General features: G+C 38.1%; 1 protein-coding gene across 4 annotated transcripts in view; it reads left to right on the top strand.

Moving 5' to 3' along the window:
• Positions 1–10551: 10551 nt before the first annotated feature.
• The window catches only part of LOC126100455 (guided entry of tail-anchored proteins factor 1-like), a 104714-nt gene continuing 87831 nt past the window's right edge, over positions 10552–27434 (top strand). For 2 of the 4 annotated variants that reach the window (XM_049911063.1, XM_049911060.1), the window contains exon 1: positions 10552–10684. In XM_049911063.1, coding sequence (XP_049767020.1) covers positions 10586–10684 — 99 coding nt within the window. In that variant the 5' untranslated portion in view covers positions 10552–10585. Of the gene's footprint in view, positions 10685–12704; positions 12889–13000; positions 13101–27434 lie in introns of those variants that run through there. The other 2 variants (XM_049911061.1, XM_049911062.1) reach the window with 2 other exon arrangements.

Genomic DNA, 27434 nt, shown 5'->3' with positions numbered 1-27434 from the left:
ACAGCTGAATACCTGAAAACTCCAATAATCAGTTTCTTATGGGTGACCACCGAAGCTTGATAAATTTAAAGAAATACATCATTCCACCACAGTGTGTTAAGAAATTATTGTACTTTATTAAGCTTAATTAAGTACAATTTTAAAACACAGCATGGCAGAACAAAGTCTTTCTTCATACTCATAGGAATTACTTCTACATTAGACTATTTATGAGTATGTATATTAGAAGAAAAACCAAATAAAAAAATGGAAACCCCAGAATGGAATAATGACAGTAATGTAAGGATACATTGCTACTTACCATATGTTGAGTTGCAGGTGGGCACAACAAAAATACTGCTAAACATATGAGCTTTCAGCCAAAAGGCCTTCTTCTAGCATAGTTGTGCTTGCTTGAATGTATGTGTTTTCTTTGTTAGAAGAAGACCTTTTGGCTGAAAGCTCACATGTTTAGGAGTATTTTTGTTGTGCCCACCTGCAACTCAACATCTCCTGTATATTATGAGTAGCAGTCTATCCTTTTCATAATATTAGGAGAAAAACAGCTACTTCAAAATAAGCATTTGGCACTGCTCCTCCTCTTACACTATTCAGCTATTTTATTTAATACTATAAAACTAAGTATTTATGTAACTATACACGGAATAATATTTTCTATTTATGTATTGGTGATGTCAAAACCTGTTTAATATGAACATTAAAATTAAGCTGAATTTACACTACCGAGTCCAAACATTCTGACGTATTCTAGAAGAAGATGTGACAGAGTACTCATTTACTTTGTTTTTAATATCAGGGGCTTTTCAGTTCTCTGTGTGACATCCACCAGCAACTTCATATGAACTTTTGCACCAGAAAGCAAACCTCCAGTCTGAAACCTAGACTTGAATGTGTGGTCTACATGGACATTATTTTACTTATAGTACTGTGGTTGTGAATTTCAAAGTCCAGCCTGTATTCACTATAATAATAATAATAATAATTATTATTATTATTATTAACAACTGCAAATACCACTAGGGAATTAATGTATTGGTACACAAGTGTAAGAATAAAGTCCCTAAAGATATATCTGCTAGATGTATGATTGTCAACTTTTCACGATATTTTACTGTACACTTAAGTAAAATAAATACTTTTTTGGCCTAAGCCGCATTTCCCCACAGATAAGTACTCAATAAAAGTACACTAGCAGGTCTGCAAAGTGATAGTGCAAATGATGTTGACATCTACCCAAGAAAATAACAATATCCAGATGGATAACAATAATGTAAATTCCTGGATAGGGTAATACATAAAATAAGGGAATACCACTCACCTATAGTGTACTGATGAGTTGAGCACAGAAACATATAACAGAAGACAGCATTCACACTAGCTCTTTTAAACGTAGTACACACACACACACACACACACACACACACAAACTGAAAAATTGTTTAGCAAATGCTACAGGTAAACGTTATGCAATTGTTTGAAAGAGTCAAACCAACATACACTAGGGTAGCTTATCAACTTCAAGTTTATGAAACAATCAGCTATTTTTTATGTCCATCAACAGTGCCTCACATTTTTTATGAAGTCCTTATTTCATGTTGCAACTCTTAACAGAATCTACAGGTGTTGCAGTATCATTACTCGTACTTTAGTACTCTTTGTAGTTAGTGTATCTTCCAGAGCCTTGACCCTCCTTTTCATGATATTGACAGATTTTCACATTGATTTGAGCTGTGTGATTTACTACTTTGTGCCTTCAATAGTTTTATTTTCCTTCAGGCAATGTACTTCTGCTGCCGAATATTCTCTCTATGTTGACAATTCATTCACTGTCTGTAAATTTTTCACTCTTTCCTGAAATTCTCATTTTAAGTAATATACTTACTCTGCAGTCTCTTCTGGAGCTTTAGCAAATTTTGTCATCTCTTGAGAAATTGCTGTTTATATCTGTTGTTTATGCCAGTTTTCCAGTTCCTGATGGATATCCTTCACTTCTTTTTTCCATTTGATATGACTCTTCCCAAAGTATTTTTTGTTTCTTCCATGTCTTATTCTGAAATTCATCAAAGAATGCCATCACAACACCCAATTCATCTGAAAATACCTCTTTTGTGTTTTTAGCAATTTTATTGAGCTCACAGCTGGCCAAGCCACTTCCTTACATCTGATAAACATTTCATACGATTACTGGCTTTTTATTTTTAATCACAGACTATTTCTACCTTTTTTGTAAGCTCAACTGTAACCTTCACTATTAAACTTGCATTCCAACAGTCAACATGTATAGTTCCTTCATGCCACAAAACACAACACTGTCAATGGCTTAAGACTTTGGACACAATGCATTGGAAGTATTGCTGCTATTTACTGTTCCCACTGACTTGACATTCCCCTTAGATGCTGGCCATTTTCACCACTTGTCCTTTGGAGATGACAGCAGCTGCCAGTGTAATTGCCCTCTGTTGTAGTCCTCAAGGTAATTTGGAGACACTAAGGCTGGTTGGAGATAGTAAACCTTAGTTAAACATTTAGATTCAAAATTTCTGTTTATTAATAAAATATGGAGTTGTGAGATACCTAAACTGTACCATCGCTAGATGTATGTACTGTTCATGCTCTAACTGCTTATACTTACATCTATATGAATTTTCGTTGCTTCTAGCATTTTCCAAATGAAGCATGACACAACAGGGTTCTTAATTTGTTGTTGGTGGCTGACCTTTTCAACACTGATTTGTAACTTTTGGTAGTTTCTACACCATTTGTTCATCACCCCCCTGCTGTGTCCTCTCAATATGAAACCTGGCCAAAGATAAATCTTATCACTTATTTCAAAGGTACTTTGCTCATTACAATCTGGTGAATTTCAATAGCTGCTTCCCAACCTATGCTAATATCTAATGTGTTCTTGCCTTAGTAGTTTCTCTCTACTAAGACTGCCTGTTCCAGTCATCCCAGTGTTGAATATGCCAATACCATCACTTAACAGCTCAGACCTACCCCTCAACCTCTATCTATATTCACTTCCCTCACACTGTCAGACTCCTTAACCCTGTCTGACAACTGCAATCAGTGTGTGCCTAATGCCCCGTGTGTGTGTGTGTGTGTGTGTGTGTGTGGCTTTGTATGATTTAACATATACTAGTAACTGAAATTTTGGGGATTCCTGATAGTACTCATGTCGATAACCACACATTTCATTATTTTGAGTCAACTGTCTCTTTTTGCACCATATAGGTATCTTGTCTGAATCATTTTTCAACTCCGTTTGATCATCTGATGACTTTACGAGACAGTAAATAACAGCATCATCTGCAAACAATCTAGATGACTGCATAGATTGTTTATATAGACCAGGAACAGCAGAGTGCCTGTAAGATTTCTGTGGGAAATGTCAGACATCACTTCTATTTTACTCTATGACTTTCCATCAGTTACTACAACCTGTGCCCTTTCTGACAGGAAATCACGAATCCTGTTGTACAATTGAGATGATACTCTGCAGGCACAGAATTAATGAATAAGCTTAATTTGATTAGCAGGTGCTTGTCAGGAATGGTGCCAAAAGCCTTCTGGAAATCTAAAGCTATGGAATCAATCGGAGATCCCCCATTGATAGCACTTGTTAATTCATGTGAATTTGTGTTTGACAAGAATAATATTTTCTGGATATAATTGGCTATTTGTCAATAAATTATCTTTGAGGTAATTTGTAATGTTCAAACACAGTATACGTATGTTTCAAAATCCTACTGCAAATTGACATTAGTGATATGGCTTTGTAATTCAGCAGAATTCGTCTATTTTATTTCTTGACCACTGGTGTGACCTGTGCCACTTTCCATTTGGTTTTTTTACGTCGGATATTTTGTCGAGTGAGCAATTGCATATGACTGCTAAATATGAAGCTATTGTATCAACATACTCTGAAAGGAAACTAACTGATATAATATTTGGACCAGAGGCTTTGCCTTTATTACGTTATTTAAGCTGCTTCACTTCACCGAGGATATCTACTTCTAAGTTACTCATGTTGGCAGTTGTTCTTGATTTGAATTTTAGAATATTTCCTTTGCCTTCTTTGGTGAAGGAATTTTGGAAAACTGAATTTAGTAACTATGCTTTAGTGACACTGTCATCAGTGACGTAACCATTGCTATCACACTGTGAAAGTATAGATTGTGTCTTGCCACTGGCATACTTTACATATGACCAGAACCTATTTGGATTTTATCCAGATTTTGGGACAGAGTTTCCCTGCAGAAGGAGTGGAGACTGTTTCTTAGGAAGGTGTCGGGCTAATTTTTATCTGCTTTTATTTTTGTGGGGTTTCGATCTTACAGTATTCAGTTTTGCTACAACAATGTGGTGGTAACTAATCCTTGTATCTGTCATGATGTTCCCTGTTGGCTCATGGTTATTTGTTGCTAACAGTATGTTTACGCAACCATTTACACATCGAGTGGGTTCCTGAACTAATTGTTCAAAACAATTTTCTGAGTGACAAACTGCCTATTGGCTTCTGTCTCGGGTTCTTCGGCCGACGTTCATTTAATGATTTTTCTGAGTATTCCTGAGTATGCATTCAGTATCATTTCAATGTTTTATGCCTACCACCGATGCTAAACATATGTTTTTGCCAACATATTGAGGGTAACTTGCAGTCACCACCAATTATAACTGGATGAGTGGCGTATCTAGTTCAAATGAGAATCAAGTTTTCTTTGAAGTGTTCAGAAACAGTGTCATCTGAGTGGGGGGTTGGCAAAAACAGCCAGTTAATAATTTATTCTGGTTGTCAGGAATAACTTCTACCTATGCTAACTCACGGGAACTTCTTCAGCAGGAAACACTCCACAGAATGGGGAAACATAATACATGGGGGCCCACAAAAATTGTTTTTGGGTCTGACATTGCTCTTAATGTACATAAATGAGCTTCAAATGACTTTAATGGGTGATTAAAAAACTGTAATGTTTGCTAAGGACACAAGTCACCAGACAAAGATTAAATTATTGCTGAACTGGTCTACAGCTGATTCACAGCAAACAGTTTACGTCTTATTTTGCCAAAAACTCACATTGTAAAACTTCAATCAATCAGCAATGAATTACTAGCAACAGTAGTATTCCTTGGAGTCCAGCTGTATAGGAAGTTAAAATGGGATCAGTACGCACTAAACTCTTGTCTTTTCTTGGCTAATCAGAGCTACAGCTGCATTTATGAAGCTTTATGGAAATTATTCATGAATCCTTTATTTTTTCAGCTCTCTACCTTCATATTTGGTTCAAGCTGTGTCACTAAAACCAAAGTTTAAAAGTCTAAATAAAAGCTACATACAATATCTGAACACAATTGAACTGAATTATTAGATGAACACAAGTAAAATCCCATCTGCATGTTACTGTAATGCAGTTTCCTTATTGAAACATGCCTGTTGTTATTTTTTTTTAAGAACTAGTCCACATTGAAAACAGTTTATTATGCATGAAACTCCTTGTTTACTTTTGTTAATGAATATGCATATAGCTTCATATTAGAGAAAGATTCTTACGAAAGTCTGACATTTGTCTACATAAGACAAAAGTTTAAAAACAACCAATGCAAGGGCAGGATAATCAACCCAGCAAAGTAATATTAATCTCTCAGGTTTTCTTGTTGCAATTGATTCATAGTAAGCTTCTGGATGTTCTGCCCAGCTGTTTCCATTTCATGCACAATATTTCGACAACTGTCCCATTCGTTTTCTACAGCTGCTGCAAGTTTTGCTGTTATATGTACTTGCTGCCTGGACTCCAACCACGCTGTGAAGTATTGTTGGTCTCACACTGCTATTTATAACTGAGTTTGATTTCCAGTGCCCACTATGCCCTTTGATGCTTCTATTGATGAGACTCTCCATCAAAAATAACATGCTACATTCTCCCTACCAGAAACCTTCACTCAAGACAATTTTTTTTATGACAGCTCATATGGCCATAGTTTCTTTAATTTTAAATGTTGGTATAGTACTGAGTCAAATGCTTTTTTTGGAGGTCAAGAATCTACATACCTAACTGCCTTGATCCATAACTTTCAGGATGTCATGTGAGAAAAGTGCTACTTAAGTTTCTGATGACTGTTGTTTTTGGAGTCCACAATGGTTGTACACAGGGGATCATTCCATTCAAGACCCCTCATTACATTTGAGCTCAAAATCTTTTCTAGAATTCTACAACATGTGGATGCCAATTATACTGAATGGACGTTTTAAGGATTTCTCTGTTATTCTTCTTGCAGAAAACCATGACACGTGCTTTCTAACAACCAGTACTGGCATTAATATCAGTATCACTCACACTGCAGTGGGGTGTGAATTAAGCTGGGCTGTACGCCCTTACCATCTTCACAAACAAATATTTGATAATAAAACTAAGATTTTCTGTTTTCACTATGCTACACTTAACTTCCGTTCCTGATATCTATGAGGGTCTGGACAATGTCTTCAACAGTTTTTATACTGATAGCTTATACACATTACCAGAACTGCTTTTAGTTTTGTTGGATATGTTTCGATGAGACACTGGTGTAGTAGTTGAAGGGTTTGTGCATTGCCCTTTTGAAAGCCAAACCAGTTTCATTCATTGTCCTTCTATCTATTAATCCTATGCTTCGTTTTATACCTGTTTTGCCTTCACAGAGACTGTATTCTATAGATGATCTTTCTCAATCATGATCTGTTCTTCTAGATACATATCCAGCTTTTGGTCAACTATTCTAAAATTGAGCCATGGTTCCTCTACATGCTCCTGCACTGGGCTAAATGTTTCAAGTTGCTTCTCAGAATTGACACTACCTCTTCTTTAACTAATTTACTGAACATGTACATATTCCTACATGTTTTACTTGTACTTTGTACTTTTGCCATTAATGTAGCGGTCACTAATATTAGTTTTGATATGGACATGCTCAAAGAGATGATGTCTATTTGTTGCCACTAGATCTACTATATTTCCATCATGAGTGGGCTTCTGAACCATCTGTTCTTAACAGTAATTAGAAAACCGTTTAGTATTGCTTGGCAATGTGTCTTCTCACAACTACCACTTATTAAATTGTAATTACCCAAATTGATTGTTGTAATTGGATAGATAAAAAAATCAACTCACAAAGCAATGGCAGGAGAACACACAAATAAACGTATTTCTGACATGTTCTACATCCTAGGAGTCCTACTCACTACGGATCAATTGGAATGTAAGTAAATCTAATCTTAAAATTTGTGAGCTTTTGGGTCCAGGGGCTGCTTCTCCTGGCTGAAGGGGAAGGAAGAGGAGGGGGAGGTGCAAGAAAAGGACTGGCGAGGTTTAGAAAATGGGGAGAGTTTGGTAAAGTCGCCCAGAATGCTGGGTCAGGGGATATTTAACATCTGATAATCCTCTCATCTGCCAGTTGTAGCAGTATGCAGCTGACTCCTGTGGGACAATATTATGCCTATAGAAATTACTGGATAACTTAGTCTACTTTTAAAAGCTTTCAGTATGTCAAGTCTTGCAGCTCACAAACATCTAAGAAGAGACATTTTTTTTAAATTTCACACCAAAGGTGCTGGCTGATTAGTTTCGGGCTTTGTTCATTTTCGCAAGCCACCTATTATTAACCACATTTGACTCATCCACTCATAACAAATTTTGTGTTGCCCTCACGCGTAAAAATTTATGTGGACTCACACGATGAGCTAATGACTTCACATCATTCACTTACCCGCTACGTTTGGTTGGTTCTGTAATGCTGGGAACTGGGGGGCATCGGTTTTTAAATATTTTGTTATAAGGGGAAATGGGTATTCTTTAAATGTTTTCCTTCCTCTCATCTGTGCTTGTTGTTGTTTAGGTCATATTTTTATTTTGTTACTTCGAAATCCTTAGCAAAAAAATTGTTAGGGTGAAGTGGGGTAAGTGTAACCATGGGGTTAGTGTAACCACGGCTTATGGTGCCTTAAAGAAGCTGTATTTTTACCTCTGACCTATCACACATATTAATTTACTCCTTTCTTTGTTATATTTCATCGTAAGTTGTCAAATCTGACAAATTGGTAATTAATTTTTGGACCTGAATTGATGTCTACATTTTCACTCTGCGAGTGAGTGACATGCTCAGAATTTGGTGGTCTGTCATTTTTGCAGTTTTAAAGATAACTGCACAATTTTTTGGTTACAAACTAACTTTTGCATGACAATTTCAAATATGAGATTCATTTTACTCTACTGATAAAGCTCTTGATATGCCAGGCATGGTTACACTTACCCCAACTTTTTCCCATGTGGGGCAAGTGTAACCAACAGGCTGGGGCAAGTGTAACCAGGGGGGGTTACACTTGCCCCCAAACAAACTTGCCAGACCAGATTTATTTATTTAAGCCGTAACCTTGTTTTTGCTATCACACTAGATCAACTAAAGTGGCCTTCCTGTACATATGGATACCAGAATACCTGATGTGCTGGATTTGTAGGCCTACTGAGTTTGTGAGAGATATATTTTATTTTTTTTATTCAAGTCTACTATATTTTTAAACTACACTTCCTTTTATAAAATATGACACAGTCCGACAGTGTAGTCCCACTGGTAAAACAAAGAAGAAGAGGATTGCACCAGGAGCTGAAGTTATCACTTTTCAAGATGCCATCTATAAAGAAAAAAGATTTTAAAGGAAACAAGAACAATAATGAGAAAGCAAAACGAAAAAGCATTATCGACATAAAAAAGGGCTTGGTAATGAAAAGTAAATCTTCCAAACAAAGTGCTGTTACTTTATTCGAAATGGCATCTGAGAATGTTGTGGAAAAAAATCCCCGATTGCTCATGTGGGTAACAAGAAAAAAAGACGAAGTTGAATCAACAAGTGAAGAAAGTGAAACTGAAGGAGGCCTATCTTTAATAAGTAGTGATGAAGAAAATGGGACCATAACAACACTGGACAATCTCAGGAAAGAAATGATAAACTGCGAAGAAGAAAGAGGCAAACTTTTTTGAAGCCAAAGATAAAATTACAGTTGGAAACTATGTTCTGGTAGCTTTTGCAACAAAATGTAAGAAAGTTCATTTTATTGGCCAAGTTACCAAAATTAGTGATTTAGGAGATCCAGAAGTGATTTTCCTCAGATGCAAAAATAAGACAAAGCATGGTACCACATTCTACTGGCCTGATAGAAGAGATGAGACGGAAGTTCCATCCTCTGATGTCATTTCAGTGCTGCCTGAGCCTACTTTGAGTCGCAGGGGAGACCTGACATTTGGTGTTACATTTGATTCATACAACATTCAGTGACTAAATAATAGTTAAGTTAGGGCCTAAGAGTGAATATAATAAGTTGAATTACGGCAGTTTAGCGTTAAACACAAATTGCCAACAACTTTAGTTCAATTACCATGAAAAATAATAGAAAGTGAACTTATAAAGTGAATTTTTCTTTTCTCTTGATACTAGATATTTTATTATTTTTGTTAAATTGCCTACTAAAGAAAAAATATTACTTTTGTAGAATTTAAACTAATCAATTACTAGCCTAAAACAAAAATAAATCATCTATGAAGCATTCGGTTTCAGTGTTTTATGGTTTAGGCTAACACTTATTTTTTAGTTTAGCTAACATTCTCTGTGTATTTCATACTATACAAAGAGACGTCTGCAAAAAAGTTCATATCTTGAACAAAATTTAAGATATTTTAATAATTTAAAAATCCTCAAATTCAGTAAAAATTGGGTAATCAGGTCACTTACCCCAAGTCTCTTTTACAATGCTCTGTATGGGTACAACAATGCGGGGTTACACTTGCCCCGAACCATGGGGCAAGTGTAACCTCACAACACAAAATTTTGAAAACAATTAATTGACCATATAATTTCTTTTTTCAAAAACAAAATGTAGATTGTTTAAAAGTCAATAAGTCAAACTTTAAGCATGAGAAATTTCAAAATCATATCTTACATAACAAGTTGGCAATTTGGTGTCAAAGTTGAACTATGCCAAAATGTGGTTACACTTACCCCACTTCACCCTAACACAAACGCATGAAAGAAAAATTGAGGATACCCTTTATCATCCATACCAAAAGCTAGAGCTACGTGCTTATAAAGATAATTATGAGAACCACGAAGAAGACATTCCCTGAAGTATACACTGTTTTGGCACACAGTGAAGTAATATTTCGAGTGTTCATAAAAACAGTTGGAGTCATCCTGAATAATTTCGTTTCAAAATTAGATTTTATGATTGTAGGCTAATTCACAAATTCTGGTGAAAATCTGCGGGGCTCATTTTTAAATTATTACGTTATTAAACATAACACAACAACGAAAACCGCAACATTATTAATATACAATGTATTGCATAACCGGGCGCGTGGATCAGAGTAGTCCTAATATGAAATTATGAAGTACTACTGAGAAATTGCCATCCTGTTTCTTTCGACTGTTGTTCTCCACAATACACTGCGTCTTTGGCGTATTAGCACTTTAGCAGTATTTTTTTTATCAGGAGGTTAAAAAGCTATCTACCAAAAACTTAACACTCAGTCCAAATTCAAACCTACATCGTGTTAGTAGCTTATGAAATATTTGATGAAGAATATTCCTTCTATTATTGATGATTTCAAGCGCAATCAGGTGAACTTTTATACATCATCGCAAGCTACAGAAAGGAATTCGGTAAATTCTGCTCTCAATATCACTGTAATTACACATTAATTACGTTGTTTAAAGAAGTATCATCTGTCGTGCCATTTATCACACGGTTAAGACAAGGAAACAAATTGATCTCTAGTATCTACGTAGTATGTGCGATGTACATCGTTGAGCGAACAAAAAAATTTCTCCACAATTTTTTTTTATAACAATGTATGTTCATAACAACTACGGGTTGTATCGGTTTGCTGTAGACGGAAAACGTGTTTCGCGACGTAAATAGGCAGCATTACAACATAACGTAAAATTTTCACAACACCCTATCACCGTATTTTTTTTTCGAAGCATTTATCTATGTTCTGAATACACTATACAGACTTGAAATCTCTGATTCAGTCACTGCTTACTTTGAAAGCGAATAAAAATTACAATCGCACCAAAAAGTATTGGCACACGTGCGTATTTATCGTTGCTGGTTACAAACGCCGTACCTTCCGGTACACAGCATGTGTACGTGCCACCTCACATACTAGACATTACAATTCTGTCCACATTGCCTACCATTAACAAAGAAATGCAGTGTTAAGGGTAAATATGCATCTCTTCTGCACACAAAAAGTATTGGCTCAGAGCGTGGCTTCTCGGTATATTGCTGCGTTTTCAGGTACCGGAACGCCATCTGCTGACGCAATAGACACTGCGTGTTGTTGACGGTCCACTCGCTAGTATGTTGATATACTGTGCGATAGTAGTCAGCATGGAGCAGAAGAAGAAGGAACATTCAGTGGCGTTGCGAGAGAGAGTGGTACTGCTCCATTCACAAGGGAGAAGCTATCGACAAATCGGAGCTGAGGTGTCTGTTAGCTACACCACGGTACGAGCCATCATTCATACAATACAAAGAGACTGGAACAACAGTGAATAAGTGTCGTCCTGGACGTCCAAAAGTGCTTACAACCCGAGAACGTCGCCGTATCATCGCACTTGCTGTAAAGGAACCTGCTACATGTGCAGCAACTATTGCTGAGGTTGTTCAGACAACATACGACAAGAAGGTTAGTGTCCAAACTATACGAAATGTGTTGAATGAGGCTGACATGCATGGACGTTCTCCAAGGAAAAAGCCATACATATCGGAAATTAACCAGCAGAAACGCCTGCAGTTTGCCAAGGACTACATCAGCAAGCCGATGGAGTTTTGGAACACGGTGATATTTAGCGACGAATCGAAGTTCAATGTGTTCGGATTTGATGCAAGAAAGAAAGTTCGGCGCAAGCCGAATACGCACCTCGATATCAGATACATGGATCCCACAGTCAAACACTCTGGGGGCGGTATCATGGTCTGGGGCTGTATGGCGGCGTCCGGCGTTGGAAATCTAGCTGTAATCCACGGTACAATGGATCATATGAGATACACCGACGTGTTGCGAGGTTATTTACACGCTAGTGCACAGACATTGGGCCTTACTGGGGTGTTTCATTTCCAGCAAGACAACGACCCAAAACATACTGCCATGAAAACCCGGGAGCGGTTACTGAACAATGCCCCCAGAAGGGTTCCAACACCACCTCAGAGCCCTGATTTGAACCTCATTGAGAACCTGTGGGCTCTTCTTGACACACAAATAAAAAATCGTCCGTCCGGTAAACACGACTTGGAGAAAGTGCTCCTGAGGAATGGTCGAAAATTACCCCTAATATCACCCGGAATTTAATACAAGGCATTCCTAGGCGTTTACGTGCTGTTATAGATACTTAAGAGATGCACACTAGCTATTAGAAGGTGAACATCAGTGAAGAAAACGAACACACTTTCCGATTCATACGCGTGTGCCAAAACTTTTTTGGATGGAGAAGAGCGATGTTTATTTTCGTAATACTGTATGTTACTTTACGGACAGCTCATTTGGACATAGTTGTAACGTATGTAATATAAGGTGGCACGTGTCTGGGTTCTTTTCTTAAATACATGTTTCGTTTAACCTACAACCACTGAAATGTAACTGTGCCAATACTTTTTGGTGCGATTGTATCTCTTTCTTCAAGCGTGGATATGTTTTCTGCCCCATCTAAGAAATCTCACTCCGTCTTGGTTTCTTATGAAAGATCTTTGGTATTGTTTACATACGTAAAGTAAATAAACTATTGAACCGGCGATGTATATTTTATTGTCAACGACATGCATCTGCTTTATAAACGCCTTTCTTCCAGTTATTGTCAGAAGTGTGAGTACTGTTTTGTCAATTAATGAAGAGAAGCACTAGCCATTCGCATAAATTTCAGCGACGTGACTAAGTACGATGCTTTTATAAAGCATTATTGTTTCGGAAATGTCATTTAGACACCTAGCCGTGCAGATTCCTGATAATTTACTCATGGAGAAATGAGAAAACAAAAATCTGAATTAGAAGGAAGCGATATGTGCAACAAAAGAGTGGTAGTATTGTAAATCTCTGTATTTAATCCTGATTGTGAACCTGGTACTTATCTCTCAAAGTTTCTCCCCGTACTCATGGTTGTTTCTGAAGTACTTCCTCAACAATAATAACCCTTTTTATATCATTTAATACACCACTGAAAATAATAAACCCATTTGCAGGTTGTTTTATGTATAGTACAACTGATCACAACCATCTATGTATTTGACTCGTAGTCTAATCACCTGCAGTGCAACCTACCTCTATATTCTTTAGCATCTCTTTTTCCTCAACTTCGTCCTTCCTATCTGTTTAATGAAATTCCACAGTGCATGACACTGGAATCATAATCTGGAAGAACAAGGATCAAATTCAAATCTGATGATTCACGTTTAGGTTTCAACAGCGAGGCAACAACCAATTCCCTTACCTTTCCATGTCCAACCATACTACTGCTTCATTTCTAGTAATCTTGTTGCTATGGATGTTGAACCCCAATTTTCCTTCTTTCCTATTTCTTCTGCTGTTGAACTATTTTTCATTCACTTTAGTTGGGCTACATACTCGTAGAAGACCTGCATTCCATGTGGTTCCTCTATCAATAATATTTCATTTTTGCGTAATGCCTGTGTTGTCCCTGTCCCTTCAGAACTGTAGTCTTCATTTTGAATGTATTGATTGATTTACTTCCCAGTTAACGTTGTCTTCTTGCTTTGTCGTGTTTTGGCCTAGAGCTAATGGCTGTACAGTGACTGTGAGAGGCAGCACAGTAATGAATACTGGATTTATATTTTTAGGATTGCTCTTTTATAGTCTGTGACTGTGTGGGACGATTGTCATAGATAGAGCAGTGATTAAGGTACTGGTTTTATGCTTGTCTATACTGAATTACCATTTGATTATCCGTTTTTACATTTGCATCTTTACACTTTTGAGTCAGTATAAAGTGAATGGCAGAGGACACTTTTTGTTCTGTGAGACATTTAGTTTTGTTCATATTCTTTTCATGGATGGAATGTTGGAAAAATAATTGCTTGTATGCCATTCTGTGTAATGTTGTTAATCAAATTTTACTGATACTCACCTCAAGGGAGTCATAATTATTTAAGGTAAAGGAACTAAGAATACTTGTAATTTCATTCCTCAAAACCAGGTCAATGAATTTTATATGTTGATTTACGAGAGATGTTTAGCATCTACCATTTGAGGATTTGCCAGCTTATGTTTTTCAACAATTTTATTATACTATCAGCTAGTTAGACAAGCCTGGTGACCATTTGTGATGTCCTGCTTAATACACTGCAGTCCAGTTCACTCATTATTTATTGTTGCAATACTGTATATGGAGTAAATGAAATGATTACATTTACAGATAATAGCACAAGGGATTCTGAGGTACCAGGTATCGATCCATGCTGGAATACCGACATTCATGTGTGATGTAGCCTCCGTAGGTGGCAATGCAAGTGCTGACTCGTGTCATCCAGTCAGTTGTACAGATGGTGAATACCGTCCTGGGATATTTTATGCCAAGCCTGCTCGCCCTGTTCACTTACTTCTCTAAGAGTTGTTGGTTGATGAGTTGCATGAGCCACTTCTTGACCCATGATACCCCACGTGTGCTCAGTTGAACGCGAGTCAGGAGATCATGCTGTCCTCGATGGTGAGTGTTCATCAGAGGTGAGGGTATCATCTGGAGTACCCCAGGGAAGTGTGGTAGGTCCGCTGTTGTTTTCTATCTACATAAATGATCTTTTGGATAGGGTGGATAGCAATGTGCAGCTGTTTGCTGATGATGCTGTGGTGTACGGGAAGGTGTCGTCGTTGAGTGACTGTAGGAGGATACAAGATGACTTGAACAGGATTTGTGATTGGTGTAAAGAATGGCAGCTAACTCTAAATATAGATAAATGTAAATTAATGCAGATGAATAGGAAAAAGAATCCTGTAATGTTTGAATACTCCATTAGTAGTGTAGCGCTTGACACAGTCATGTTGATTAAATATTTGGGCGTAACATTGCAGAGCGATATGAAATGGGACAAGTATGTAATGACGCTTGTGGGGGAGGCGGATAGTTGTCTTCGGTTCATTGGTAGAATTTTGGGAAGATGTGGTTCATCTGTAAAGGAGACCACTTATAAAACACTAATACAACCTATTCTTGAGTACTGCTCGAGCGTTTGGGATCCCTACCAGGTCGGATTGGGGGAGGACATGGAAGCAATTCAGAGGCAGGCTGCTAGATTTGTTACTGGTAGGTTTGATCATCATGCGAGTGTTATGGAAATGCTTCAGGAACTCGGGTGGGACTCTCTAGAGGAAAGGAGGCGTTCTTTTCGTGAATCACTACTGAGGAAATTTAGAGAACCAGGATTTGAGGCTGACTGCAGTACAATTTTACTGCCGCCAACTTATATTTCGCGGAAAGACCACAAAGATAAGATAAGAGAGATTAGTCCTCGTACAGAGGCTTATAGGCAGTCATTTTTTCCCTCGTTCTGTTTGGTAGTGGAACAGGGAGAGAAGATGCTTGTTGTGGTACGAGGTACCCTCCGCCACGCACCATATGGTGGATTGTGGAGTATGTATGCAGATGTAGATGTAGTTGCTGCACATCCTGCACAGCATGTTGAAAGGGTTGGCACAGGTGGCACTCTGGTAGCTGTGCCAGTATGCTATCTATTGGCAGATGACATTGAAACTGTTATCAGTACATCTCCTATCCCCTAAATGGCATGTGCCATTACCAGATCAAAATTGACATTGTCTTTCCACGTGTACTATTTTTTTTTTTTTTTTTTTTTTCAGCAGTGTATGTTGGCAACATGGTGGTCCTGTTAACCTGATCTGATATTTGTTCCGCAGACTTAAAAGCAATATTATAGACTGAGCTGCACAACTGTTTTGTAAGCAATTTTGTTCCTAGATCATCTCCGGTTTCCCAATATCATCTCAATTGATAAAAATTTATATTCATTTGACTGACACTTTACATGCCTTCTCCACATCGTTCCATGTGGCTGCCAACTATTTCCTCCAAGAAACCAATGGCCACTTTCATTCTTGTCTCTGTCATATTGAGCTAGTGTGCTCCATTTATAATATTAACAATTTGAAATCAATTTTTATTTTATTGTCAGAAAATAATATTAACTCATTCTTTTGTTTTTTAAAATGCATCTTTTAAGTGGACTGCTGAATAACGTATGCCTCAAGTTGCCTTGAAGTTTTTTTATTCCATGTGGCCACTCCACAATACATTTTGTCCACATGTTAGTAGAAACATGTTGGTTTGAGCTGGGCAGCTTCTAGTGCATTTGCCTCAATGTATTCCTTGTATAGTTCTAACATATTTTGCTCTCGTCACTGAAGATAAAAAGTCTTTTTGTATTATTAAAGATGATCTGTGTTTCCAAAATCTGATTGTATACTACATTCTGTGCAAATGTGACATGTCTTATGTGGGAGAGACTATCACGACAATTGAGGAGAGATGCAAGGACCATCAGTGACACACTTGACGAATACAACCATACGAATCAGGTGTCACCAAGCACTGCCCTTGATATAATCATGAAGTGAAATAAGATGAGACACATATTGTGGTCAGATGCAAAGTTTCTGAAGTCTATTGAAATGGAGATGTCGGCAGACATAATGAACTGGGATGGATATTTCAATTTCAATTAGGATTGGGATCCAACACTCAATTTATTAAGATTTCATCAACCATTCTCATCCAACAGAGTTGGTAAACATTGAGAGAATGTGAATTTCATAAAATGTTAGTGAGACCTCTGAAATATAGAGCATCAAAGAGTGTATTAGATGTCAAGAGTAAAACTCAGCTATAAATAGAGCTTTGAGACCAACAGCAGTTCACATTCTGGTTGGAGTCAGGCAGCAAGTACACATAGCAGCACAACTTTCAGTACTTGAAGTAACTGAAATATTGTGCATAAAATGGGTGGTTGAAACATCATAAAAAAATCTGTTTTTGAACTACACTTCATAGTTAGTAACGAAAAATGAAGCTGTAAACCTGTGTGGAAGATCGGTATCAGAACTGATATATTTAATACAGATGGGAAGACCATAGGAGAAGGAACAAGAATGCCAACTTTCAGAATTTAGATATTGTCAATGAGCTAAAAATGTGCAACGGCATTTAAAGTTACCTTCAGGGAGATAAATGTCAATGCTTACAAATGGAGCAGGACATCTACAGAAATCCACATCCATTCTATTCGAGACAGTTCATTAAATTGTCCAAGAAATTTTTGCCACATCTTGGTTTATTTTTGCGATGTCATATACCAAAAGCAGACCTACTTAACCCATTAATCTACACAAACACTATCAACAGTTACTGGTAGAAATCATGTGCCCACTTTGCTACAACAACTGTGCATTGTGTGTTTTACTCAGTATCTTCTTTCAGTTTATCTGTGTCCTTATGTACCCAATTTATTCATGGTCTTCGTTGAATTTATCAGCTTTTTGTGACAGTTTTCAGCTATCCTCTGAAAATGGCTAATTAACTACTAAAACCAGCCATAGAAAGTCATTGTTAACATCAAGATTGAATAAATTGGAGTACAACTGCAGTAAGTGATCACTGTAGTTCTGTGTTGTAGTTCAGACATAATGTAAACCTTTATAAATTATTTGGCCTTTCATCCCCCCCAAAACTATTGACCTGCCATGCCCTGGGGTGGCTTGCGTGTCTCAGCAATACGGATAGCTGTATGACAGGTGCAACCACATTGGATTTGTATGTATGGGGTGGCACACTTACAAAATGTTCCTAAAGAGTGGCTGCAACCATTTCAGTAGTTGAAGGGGCAACAATCAGCATGGGTGACTGATGTGGTTTTGTAACATTATCCGACACGGCCTTGCTAAGTTGAGGCTGTGACATGACAGAAAACAAGGGCAACAATCAGCATGGGTGACTGATGCGGTTTTGTAACATTATCCGACATGGCCTTGCTAAGTTGAGGCTGTGGCATGACTGAAAGCAAGGGGAAACAACATATTTTATTTTTACAAAGAACAAGTCGCTCTACTATGTGATTAAAGGAAGATAGCATCCTTTCATGTAAAAAATTCTATAGATAAAACAGATCCCCATTTGGATCATGGGACAGGAACTACCCAGGAGAATGTTTCCACCAGGGAAAAATGAATTTGGACTTATAAGGGTGGAGTGTGGGATATTAGATCCCTTAATCATGCAGAAAGAATAAAATAAAGAATTTCAAAAGAGAAATGAGTGAATTGAAGTTAAATATTGTGAAAGAGAAATGGCACCACAATATTGTTGCTTGAGAGGGAACGGGATGTCCATGACATGCTGCTGTTCTGTGGGTTCCCTGTCATTACCAGCCATGACCTGAAGCTATACCTGATGACTCCCCTGAGCCCAATAGTAACATTGCTGTGCCTCTCCAAAATACAATGGAACCTCACTTAACAAGCACCTCCCATAATGTGCAATTTGCATAATGAGCAAAATAAATTGTAAAAAAAGACTCACTTATTGAGCAATCCTTATCGTAATGAGTGATGATGATGTAGTGTGACATCACCAACAGTTCGCGTGGAGGGGTAAAAGTTCAGTGATTTGAACACTTTTCATTCTTGGCAGTGACATATGAACAATGCCTTTAGTACATACTGCAGTCTGGGTTTACTGCTCTTTCTGCTACCATCTTAGTGCAGCTTGCGATCAAACATTTTTCTAAACTTGTGTTCACACAGTATCTTTTTGTGTGCAAATTTAATAGCTCTCGTAGAAATGTCACTTAAGATAAAGCCATAAGAAGATGACCATAAGAGAACATAAACGACCTTGGAAATGAAACATAAAATCATTGAAAAATGTGAAGGTGATGTGAGCATTGCTGATTTAGCATGCGCATACAATTGGTCTGCATCAAATATTTGCACTATCATCAGAACAAGGGTAAGATTAAGGAGATAGAGGCGTCAAAGGGAATGGCAAGAGTATATAAACAACAGTTTCGTATTCTAGGTGATGTGGGAAGGTTGCTGCTTATATGGATAAATGGAAAGCAATTGCGAGGCAACACTACTAATGAGAACATCACTTGTGAGAAGTTGAGAGTGATTTTTGCTGAGCTCATTTAGAAGACACCAGTATCATCAGTGGCCAAAGAAGTGTTTAAGGGAGCCACAGGTGGTTCAAGAAGTTTAAGAGGAAAACCGGCATCCACAGCATTGTAAGGCACATTGAAGCAGCCAGCTCCCACACAAAGGCAGCAAGAACTTCTTCCTCAACTTCAAGATGTTCATAGATTCTGAGAGTTATCTACAACAACAGGTTTTTAATTGTGATCAGACAGGTCTATTCGGGAAAAAGATGCTGAAGTGTACCTTTATAACAGCAGAGGAGAATGCATTGCCCGGTCACAAGCCAGTGAAAGACCGTCTCACACTCTTATTCTGTGCCAATGCAAGTGGCAATTTGAAAATTGAACTGCTGCTTGTTGACCATTCAGAAACTCCACGAGCCTTCAAGAAGTGTAAAATCCTGAAGGGCAGGTTAAATGTGATGTGGAGGTCCAACAATGAGGCTTGGGTGACAAATGATGTTCCTTCTGATTGGATCAATGATGTGTTTCGTCCTTCGGTGAAAAAATTTTTGCTTGAGATGAATCTGCCACTCCATGTCTTGCTTGTTATGGACAACGCTCCTGCTCATTCTCCAGGTCCACAAGACCACCTCCAGGAAGAATTTCAATTCATGAAGATCCAGTTTCTGCCTTCCTACACCACTCCATTACTCCATCCTATGGACCAGCAGATTATTTCTAACTTTAGAGGCTCTACACTAAAGCACTCTTCAAGCATTGCTTTTAGTTGACTGAAGCTACCAACTCACTCTCAGAGAGTTTTGGAAATATCACTTCAACATCGTTGTCTGCGAGAATTCTCACTTCTGCTTGGAAGAAGCTTTGGCAGAAGTGCATCGTCGAATGTGACTCTGAGGCGTATGAATCAATGGAGCCTGTAGTCAATGAGATTGTATCTTTAGCCAAGAGCATGGACCAAGAAGTGGATAGCAATGCCATAAATGAGCTTATGAAAGATCACTGCCAAGAAATGACCATGGAAGAGCTTATGGAGTTGCAGTGTGTTTCACAGCAGGAAGTTGTGGAGAGTTGAACTTCAGAGGAGGAGGAGACAGCAGCAATCCTCTGGCCCAATATGACAAATGCTGGAAGCATGGGAATCGGTTGCATTGTACATTGAAAATCATCCCCCCAATAAAGTGGTGGCTATGTGCGCTACAAATTTATTTCACAATAATACTGTGTCACGTTTTTGCCAAGTGTTGAAGTGTCTGCAGGTAACTATAGATAACTTCCTAGTAAAAAAGAATTAGTTATGTGCCATGAATAATAAAGTACACAATGCTGCACATAAAATTTTCTTTGAATAAATGGCATGAATAAGATAAAACTTTTAGCACCTTTTCTGCATGGAATGGATTATGGTATTTTACAATAATGTATATGGGATAATTTGTTTGGCTTAATGAGTATTTCATACTATGAGATAGATTCTGGAACGAATTATGTTCGCTATGTGAGGTTCCTCTGTATTGTAAGAATGGGAACCATTTGGAGGTCACCACCATATTCGCTGACGATGGTCATGTGGGGATATGCGGAACTACGATTCATCAATGAATGTGTTGCAGTGCTATACATCAGCAGACCATGTATTCAGGTCATGCACCACACCAAAAGCAGCTGTTTGTTTTGTGGTGTTATTGGCAGTCTAAGCATTGGATGGCAATTCCCTAGTCTGGCTGCTGCTTTACTTTTATTAATGGTGTGAGATGACACAGAATATTTCACAGATCCATTCATTGTTCTCATATGGCAGACACAGGCGTGAAGGAGTTATGGTGTGCTTGGTGAACAGTATGGCAATCCTCCCTGGTAGTAGTCAGACATAGTTGACTGGAACCTTGACAATGAGTATGCCTGCACTCATGTTCCTTTGCAGTCCAGCCTTGGACCACTGTTGCACCCAATGACCCCACATGTCTGCATATTGCACGATTCGACCGGCTGGCCAAATGCAGATCCACAATGAGTTCGCTTTCAAACTCCATCAGATGCTGACAATGCTGTCTCATACGAGCATGTCTCATCTGCGTGTCCTTCCCAGAGATAACTCTGATGCTGTTTGTACCCCTTACATAAGCTACCAGGCCTGATAATGACACTAAACATAAAGAACACTGATGCACTCAAGTAGTCTATCTGTCACAGAGAATTGCAGCTCTTAATCATTTATATACCGGCCAGTGATGTGTATGTGTGTGAAGTTACTTTGACATCCGACCCTGTCTCATTAGTGCTTCATTATTTCTTTGGGCCAGTGTAGTTATGAGGTGTGATTTAAATGCTACACCGTACCTTCTTCCAGTTAATCAAACAGTAAACTGGAAACTAAATATAAGTTTTCAGTATTTCATTATAACTGGACAGCTAATGTTCTATGGTGTGTACCATAGTAATCTTAATAAATACAAAGTCTGATAGTACTGGAAGTATTGTTTTATATCTGTTCTCCATCATGAATTTAAAGTAGTTCCAATAAATTTATAGAAATAATTATATTACATAAGTCAGTACCCTAGCAATTAGTTTTGAATTTAGTGGTTGATGTACCACATTTTACTTTGGATATTTTTGGACTTAATTTACAGTGATATAAATGGCAGAATCATGCACTGGCAATGCCAAAGAAAATTACTGTCTAAATTATTTTAAATTTGAATGAATATCACTGTGTGTTACATGCAAAATGTATATGTGTATTCCACTCTGCATAGTCTGTAGTACCCAGTTGTGTGTTATTGTCATACATTATACAAATAGTGGTATCTATACTACAACCCCCTATGTTTCGCTCACATATGGATCATGAGGATAAGACTAGAATAATTACTGCATGATTAGAGGTATTCAATCAATCGTTCTTCCTGTGCTGCTCCGTATGTGAATGGAAAATGAAAAAGTCCTAATAACTGGTACAATGGGACGTATCCTCCACTATGCACCTCATGGTGGTTTTCAGAGTATAGATGTAGATGTAGATATCTAGATTGTGTAATATTTTTTAATCATATAATTTTGTGTACCGTACAAAACAGTGACAATTGGGTTTGGATTTGAAAATGCTAAGAGCCTGAAAGTGTTAACCGGAGTAGGGCATAAATTAATTAAAAAAATGTGTAAGCTATATTTACTACATCATTCATAAAGTTCATTACAAGTGAAGACTCATATCAGGAATTTGTAATTGCTCAGTATGAAACCGGAGTTGAAAAAATCTGGGGCAGAATTGGGTGAGAGGGAAGGGGCAGAGAAGAAGAATACCTTCATGTGAAATAAGTTACTTATCAAAGCAATAAATAGATTAATTATTAATAAGTAAATAATAATACAGTCCAGATGATGGTAATGGGTGAGTGGCTGAAGACTAGGGTCCGAGGAAATTGCCTTCGGAGATGAAACAAACGATAGTGTTCTGTTGGCAAAGCATTGAGAATCTGGGGACGTAACTCTGTGGAGTCACCTGAAACAATATTGCTGCCCTGAGGTAGCTCAACTAACCTCTCTGGACCTACAGTTAGTTTGCTCTGATCAATATTTGTGACAACACGCTTCGTACCTTGTAGGACAATAAAATGTATTTGTATTGAATCGTATAACCTGTTAGTTGTTGTTGTATGAACTACTACCAACAGCTCAGTTCATGGAATCAATACTAGAGATAAGAATAATCTTCACAAGTATTTAAAGTCACTTACTCTTGTACAAAAAGGTGTGCATTATTCAGGAGCACACATTTTCAGCCACAAAAAGCTTAACAACCAAGGAAATTCAGTTTAAGAGAAGCCTAAAGGATTTATTGGTGGCCAACTCTACTCCAAAGATGGATTTCTGAGTAGAACCAACTGATGTGTGTGTGTGTGTGTGTGTGTGTGTGTGTGTGTGTGTGTGTGTGTGTGTGCAGGGTGGTCCATTGATAGTGACCGGGCCAAATATCTCAAGAAATAAGCATCAAACGAAAAAACTGCAAAGAACGAAACTCGTCTAGCTTGAAGGGGGAAACCAGATGGTGCTATGGTTGGCCTGCTAGATGGCACTGCCATAGGTCAAACGGATATCAACTGCATTTTTTAAAATAGGAACCCTCATTTTTTATTACATTTTCGTGTAGTACATAAAGAAATATGAATGTTTTAGTTGGACCACTTTTTTTGCTTTGTGATAGATGGTGCTGTAATAGTCACAAACGTATAAGTATGTGGTATCACGTAACATTCCACCAGTGCAGACGGTATTTGCTTCGTGATACATTATCTGTATTAAAATGGACCATTTACCAGTTGCGGAAAAGGTCAATATCCTGTTGATGTATGGCTGGCTATTGTGATCAGAATGCCCAACGGGCATGTGCTATGTATGCTGCTTGGTATCCTGGACGACATCATCCAAGTGTCCGGACCGTTCGCCGGATAGTTACATTATGTAAGGAAACAGGAAGTGTTCAGCCACATGTGAAACGTCAACCACGACCTACAACAAATGATGATGCCCAAGTAGGTGTTTTAGCTGCTGTCGCGGCTATTCCGCAAATCAGTAGCAGACAAATTGCGCGAGAATCGGGAATCTCAAAAACGTCGGTGTTGAGAATGCTTCATCAACATCGATTGCACCCGTACCATATTTCTATGCACCAGGATTTGCATGGCGATGACTTTGAACTTCATGTACAGTTCTGCCACTGGGCACAGGAGAAATTACGGGACAATGACAGATTTTTTGCACGCGTTCTATTTAGCGACAAAGTGTCATTCACCAACAGCGGTAACGTAAACCGGCCTAATATGCACTATTGGGCAACAGAATATCCATGATGGCTGCGACAAGTGGAACATCAGCGACCTTGGTGGGTTAATGTATGGTGCGGCATTATGGGAGGAAGGATAATTGGCCCCCATTTTATCAATGGCAATCTAAATGCTGCAATTTATGCTTATTTCCTACGTAGTGTTCTACTGATGTTACTACAAGGTGTTTCATTGCATGACAGAATGGCGACATACTTCCAACATGGTGGATGTCCGGCACATAGATCACGTGCGGTTGAAACGGTATTGAATAGCATATTTCATGACAGGTGAATTGGTCGTCGAAGCACGTTCACCGGATCTGACGTCCCCGGATTTCTTTCTGTGGGAAAAGTTGAAGGATATTTGCTATCGTGATCCACCGACAACGCCTGACAACATGCGTCAGCGTACATGCATGTGCGAACATTACGGAAGGCGAACTACTCGCTGTTGAGAGGAATGTCGTTACACGTATTGCCAAATGCACTGAGGTTGATGGACATAATTTTGAGCATTTATTGCATTAATGTGGTATTTACAGGTAATCACGCTGTAACAGCATGCATTCTCAGAAATGATAAGTTCACAAAGGTATATGTATCACATTGGAACAACTGAAATGAAATGTTCAAACGTACCTATGTTCTGTATTTTAATTTAAAAAACCTACCTGTTACCAACTGTTTGTCTAACATTGTGAGCGATATGTTTGTGACTATTACAGCGCCATCTATCACAAAGCGAAAAAATTGGTCCAACTATAATTAAAACATTCATATTTCTTTACGTACTACACGAATATGTAATGAAAAATGCGGGTTCCTATTTAAAAAAACGCAGTTTATATCCGTTTGACCTATGGCAGCGCCATCTAGCGGGCCAACCATAGTGCCATCTGGTTTTCCCCTTCAAGCTGTACAAGTTTAATTCTTTGGAGTTTTTTCATTTGACGCTTGTTGTTTCATGTGATATTTGGCCCGGTCACGATCAATGAACCACCCTGTGTGTGTGATAACTTCTACACCATTTCAGTGCAGTAATGTGTTCATTGTAAATAAGTATTGTAGTAGTTCTATTATATGTTATTACCTTATAAATTAAAAAAAAACTTTTTTTAAGATTTTAAATTCAGTGCATTAATGTGATCTTAGTAAATGAGTATTGTAAAATGATCGTTTCATATAGTGTTAATAAAAAATAAAAGAAACAATCATTCCACTTGGGACCTGTGGAAGGTACATTAGCTTATTTGTTTTAGTTGTAAATATTTGTCATGTATTATTGTTTTTCTGGCATGTTCTACATCCTGGAGGACCACCTCACTACAGATAAATTGGAATGATAGTAAATCTAATCTAATCTATCCTGAGTACCGTACTTCCTACAAGAACAAAATCACGAAGTTTGAAGTATTCATAAAAGGAGTGGAGCTCATGTAATACTAGGTGCAGAAATCCAGCTGAAATACAAAATTGATAGCATTGAGGGTATTTGGGATAAATCTATAAGTTTATTGAAAACATAGTGAAATGGGGAGTAGAAGTGGTGTCCTTGTCAGAGTAGACAAGAAACTTGAATTTAACAAGATCATTTAGTTTAGTAGTAAATGGTAATTACTATAAAGTAATTGGTGGTTGTGCTAAAACACAAAGTAATTGGTAGTTGTGCCAAAACACTGCGTCAAACAATACTAAATAGTTTTCTAGTTACTGTTTAGAACAGATAGTTTGGAAATACAATCATGACAGAAATGTAGTAAATCTATTGGCAACGAAGAGTAATGGTCTCTTTCAGGATGTCATGTTGAAACTGATACCAGTGGCCGTAAAACTTATGCAACAACAGTGATTACTAAAATACAAAGAGCAACTAAAACAAGCAGAAAGATTTATATATTGATTAAAGCAATTAAAAAAGTAGTAGTGTCATATCCCAAGAAGGAACATGAAACATTTAGCTCTCCACATCCCAAGGAGGAACTTGAAATATTTATCTCTCTGCAGGAGGATGCAGAGGAACTTTGGCTTTGCAAGAATAGTTGACTAAGTGCTGAATAGACGTGTACCTAGTAGAAAAAGTTAGTGATTGAGGGGCTGTCCATGAAATACAGTCTCTGTGAAGAAACTTCTAAAGAAACAGCAACTACTGCACAATAGAAGTAAAATGAAAACATAGGGATACGGATAGAGGGACAATGAATGAAATAGGTATGGCTTTCAAAAGAGTATTGTATGAAGACATCATCTATTGTCGTACCAATGTCTTATCAAAGGATCTTCTACAAAATCAAAGAAATTGGGTCATGTGTAAAGGCTCGCAGTATGAAGGCTGTCAGAGATAGTGTCTGGAGCCTCATATCTAACACAGGAACCAAAATTGAGAGTAGCAGTTCAAAAACAGAAATGCTGAGCTACATTTCCAAATATATGTTTGCGAAGGAGATACAGGAGTACTGCACCAGTTTAATTCTCCCTCCACTGCTAAAATGAGCAGTAATGATATTAGTGCCAGTGGTGATGAGAAATAGTTGAAATCACAGCTGACCTCTCATAACCACGACGTAAATGAGGGGGGGACCCAACAGTAACCGGAATCGTAATGCTGCTCATCGCGTACTTGTAGTAGCAGGTTGCGCTGCCAGAGGATTGTAGTAGGAGCTCTGCTGAGTCATTCTGCCATGCAGCATCACCCAACAGTGAGAAGTGTGGTTTCTTTGGCAGTTCTTTGAGTGTGCGTACAGTGCAGATGTGACACGAGGAAATGACCAGTTCTTACGAACAATGTGCAGCAGTGGAGTTTTGTTTCTTGCTCAGCAAGAACACAGCAGAAACTGTTGCAATGATTCAGACAGCCTACAAAGACCATGCTCTTAGTAAAACGCAAGTGTACGAATGGTTTTCTCAGCTTAAAAATGGAGAAATGATGGTTGAAGATCAGCCCCGTTCCAGTCGACCTTCAACTGCTCAAAGCGAAGACAACATCAACAAAATCCATGATCTCATCAGTGAAGATCGACGCAGGACAATTGACCAACTCGAGAATTTGTCCAGGTTTTCCTGGAGCTCAATTCAGCGCATCTTGACTATCGATTTGGGGATGCAAAGAGTGGCAACAAAATTTGTGCTGAAGCTTCTTACTGGAGATCAAAGGGATCATCCATTCAAGCCTGTCTCGAAATGAAGGACACGTTCGAAGATGATCCACATTTTTTCAACAAAATCATTACAGGTGATGAGTCGTGGTGCTATGGGTACGATCCAGAAAGTAAACAACAGTCATCACAATGGAAGTCACTTGGCTCACCTCGACCAAAAAAAGCTCGACAAGTGAAATCGAATGTGAAAACAATGTTGATCTGTTTTTTTGACATCAAAGGGATCGTACACTCTGAATTTGTCCCTGAAAA

Source organism: Schistocerca cancellata, chromosome 9 (assembly GCF_023864275.1).
Source record: "Schistocerca cancellata isolate TAMUIC-IGC-003103 chromosome 9, iqSchCanc2.1, whole genome shotgun sequence".
NCBI classification, from domain to species: Eukaryota; Metazoa; Arthropoda; class Insecta; order Orthoptera; family Acrididae; genus Schistocerca; species Schistocerca cancellata.
This window is presented reverse-complemented; position numbering and strand designations above follow the sequence as displayed.